This window comes from Sipha flava, unplaced genomic scaffold, assembly GCF_003268045.1.
Source record: "Sipha flava isolate LNK unplaced genomic scaffold, YSA_version1 18039_pilon_pilon, whole genome shotgun sequence".
Taxonomy (NCBI): domain Eukaryota; kingdom Metazoa; phylum Arthropoda; class Insecta; order Hemiptera; family Aphididae; genus Sipha; species Sipha flava.
Window position 1 is genome coordinate 1 of NW_020272161.1, and position 3,413 is coordinate 3,413.

A 3,413-nucleotide genomic window follows, 5' to 3' on the forward strand; every position below is an offset into this window, starting at 1 on the left:
AAAAAAGTAGTATATTAGGTATAAGATTTCTTCGAAGAGTACTTTCGCGATAAAATTTTATAATTTCTTTTATTGTACCAATAGTATTACGAATAACCATAACTTTGTTTAGATCGTTAATTACTAAATTTAATCGGTGACTAGCAACATGGAAATATAAAGCTTTATTATATCGGTCACGAATTAATTTAGCAACACCGCCTACTTTTCTAGCCATTGTAGCACAGCCGTCATAACCTTGTCCACAAAATTTACTTAAATTAAGAACACTATCTTCCATAAATGATAAAATTTTAGAAGCAACTGATTCTGCGTCTAATTTGTCTAATGGTAAAAAGCCAAGGAATTCTTCTCGAATCTTTGACTGTTTGACTAAAAATCTAATTACAATTGTTAGCTGCTCAACACCAGAAATATCTGCTGATTCGTCAGTAATAATGGAAAACGCATACGCGGCATTAGCTTCACATACTATTTCTCCTTTTAATATTTTTCCACACAATGTAATTAATTCATTTTGAGTTCTATGGGATGAATATTTAGCATTTCCCACATTAGTTAAAAAATGATCTTTCAATATCTCATTGCCAGATTCAATACGAAAATTCAAAAGATCATGAAAAACACCAGAATTTGATTTTTTCCCTCGTAAGGGAAGGTCGTGAGTTCCGCAAAACAAAATAATTGATATAATAGGTTTTAATTTTAGCCTATTAGTTTCTATTTCTTTATGCAATCCAGAATTTACTTGTTCCAATTTTTTTACAATTCATAATATCCATAAAATCTTTTGCTCTTGACATTGATTCAGTGTGCCAATTTGAAGACAAATGTATTTTAGAAGATGCATGAAAATCTTTATACTTAGTAAAAGGTTTTATTATAAATCCATCTTGTACATCTCTATGAATTGATGGCTTGAACAACAAACATATTCTAAAAAAAGCTCCTTTCACACCCTCAAGAGCTGAATATGTCAACCATGAACCGTTTTCGTGCAACCATTGATGTCTAAATGCTCGAGTTCTTCCTGATTTCAAATCACTATTAAAATCATAAGTAGTATTCGGTACCCAAGGATTACGTAAAAGTTCATGTTTTAAACAATCGTCAATATTTTCGACGATCAAATAGTTTCCAATATCTTTTTCATAGGTTAAAATTATATGACCACGGTTATTTTTTGTATTCATGGTAATCGAAGCACTTTCAACTACACACAATTCCGACGACTCCATATTGACTGTACTATTATTTATTTCAATTGAAGTAGAGCCAGTAGAGGCTTCATTAAGAGAATCACAAAGCTTAGGTTTTTTAAAAAATGTCTGATGTCCATAACAATATTAACAATAAAACAAAAAATTAAATATACTAAATACAATACGTACGTAATTCAGCGTGATCCGTGTTTCTCAGTAGACGGCCCGTTGACAAATAATTAAATTTTATAATAATTCCCAATGTGATATTGTACATTCGATTTATTTTTAGTTATCTCAGTTATCTGACAGACGTCGTGTGCGTATGTGTGCGTGGTGCGTCGATCGTCATAAGTGGTTTACACACTAGGCGATTAATATAAATTCACAGAATTGAAACGTATTTAATTTTGCGCCATTAATGTAATATGTATTATTTGCATTTTTATTTTTTTTCAACCATTTGATAGAAAGAGAATTGAAAAAATATATGAAACCATACTAACCATACATCACGATCACCTTCGCCAAGATAAAAAAAAAATAATAATAATAATAATAAATAAAATAAAATGAAATAAATATATGATAGAAAAAAAAAACAATAGAAAATAAAATAAATAAGTACATTATAAAAAATTAATAAATTTTAAGTGAAATAATGAATAATGTAATATTTTAGTCCACAGATCAAATTCGTTATTGTTGATTTTGAATTTGTCAATATTAACAAAACGGATTTGTTACTGGTATCAGAGGCAATGTGTCACAGTTTGGACAAGTACAAACCAGTGAAATTATAAGAAAGACCCATAATATTAACAGAGAACAACAAGTTGAGAATGTTCAACAGACAGAATGTAGATAGGCTGAAACGATACTTAGGGGGAATATTCCGAAGAAAACCAGACGTGTTGAGACCTTTATTGGGGCAGATTGACATAAGTGTTAATCACCAGGGGGAAACAAGTCTTGGTTCGGTATTCATCTCTAGATATTTGTACTCGGACAATACACAACCTGTCATTGTTACATGGAGTGGGTTTATGGATATAAAAATATTAAAAAAATTAAAGGTACCAGGAATTAACAAATATAGGTGATAAAAATGAGTATATTTAGTTTAAAATTAACGGATGTATTTAATAAAAAATTACTTTATTCAGAGACAATGGTTATGTAAACAAAAATGATAGGATACTAAATCTAAAAGAAACACACGAAATTAATTGTAAAGATAAACATGAAGTAACATATTGTCATGATCCGGTGACGGATGTAATTTTAACTAATTGTATTTTTAATTATATAGTGAATAAAATAACACCAAAAAAATTATTTAAGTTATGTAGAGTATAGGAATAAATAATGAGAATAAATTTATGTATTACAGATAAGAAGAAGTGTGAGTGCAAATAGTAATAAGTTTAAGAAAAAAAAAAAAAAAAAAAAGGAAAGGGAAAATGAGTGAGAGTATAGAAGCAAGGACAGTTAGAGCGAAAGAATTTTTAAAAGGAGGAAATCACGAAGAGCGAGGAACGCATGAGAGTGAAGTTGAGTTAGTATGTTATAGTATCTTATGGCAGAGCCATATAATATGTCGGAAATGTTAAATATATTAATTCCAATTATGGGATTCGCACTGGAAATAATAGATCCACAAATGCCAAATTTAATTTGTAATGATTTAGACGATGTAATAGATGAGTTAATAGAGGATGGAGTGTTATAAAAAAAAATAAATATAAAAAAAAGTAAAAGGAAAATCATAATAATATTTATATTTTATATTTTAGGGTATGTGAAAATAATTTAAGAGTTATTATTAAAAAAAAAATGTAAACTTAGTATAAAATATTTAACAAATTATAAATAAAAAGTATAACTAACAAATATATTATATTCAAAGTTATAATGTAAACTATGTTATAGTATATTATTTAATATTATATTATATTCAAATGACTATTAAGGTAATTAACTTTCATATTGTATTCAATTATCATATACATTTAAAAAAAAATATTAATATTGTTAATCACATTATATAAAATGTTTAATCAAAATTGTAAGAAAACTAATAATCATGTAAAAATTCAAATGTTATGTAAAATTTCAAACATTGTATTAATCATAAATTTTGTAAACCATATCATATCATGTTAAAAAAAAAAAATTGTAAAATAAAATATTAAAAAATTAGGGCGGATT

The 3,413-nt window shown here is 27.2% G+C and overlaps 1 protein-coding gene across 1 annotated transcript; it reads right to left on the reverse strand.

Moving 5' to 3' along the window:
• Positions 1 to 78: 78 nt before the first annotated feature.
• On the reverse strand, positions 79 to 1,238 carry LOC112680744 (the record flags this gene model as incomplete). The annotated part of the gene is made up of 2 exons (XM_025550934.1): positions 749 to 1,238; positions 79 to 645 (listed from the first exon to the last, which is right to left on the reverse strand). Coding segments are annotated over exons 1-2 (1,057 nt in total), but the record flags the coding sequence as incomplete, so codon positions are not given.
• Positions 1,239 to 3,413: the final 2,175 nt, after the last annotated feature.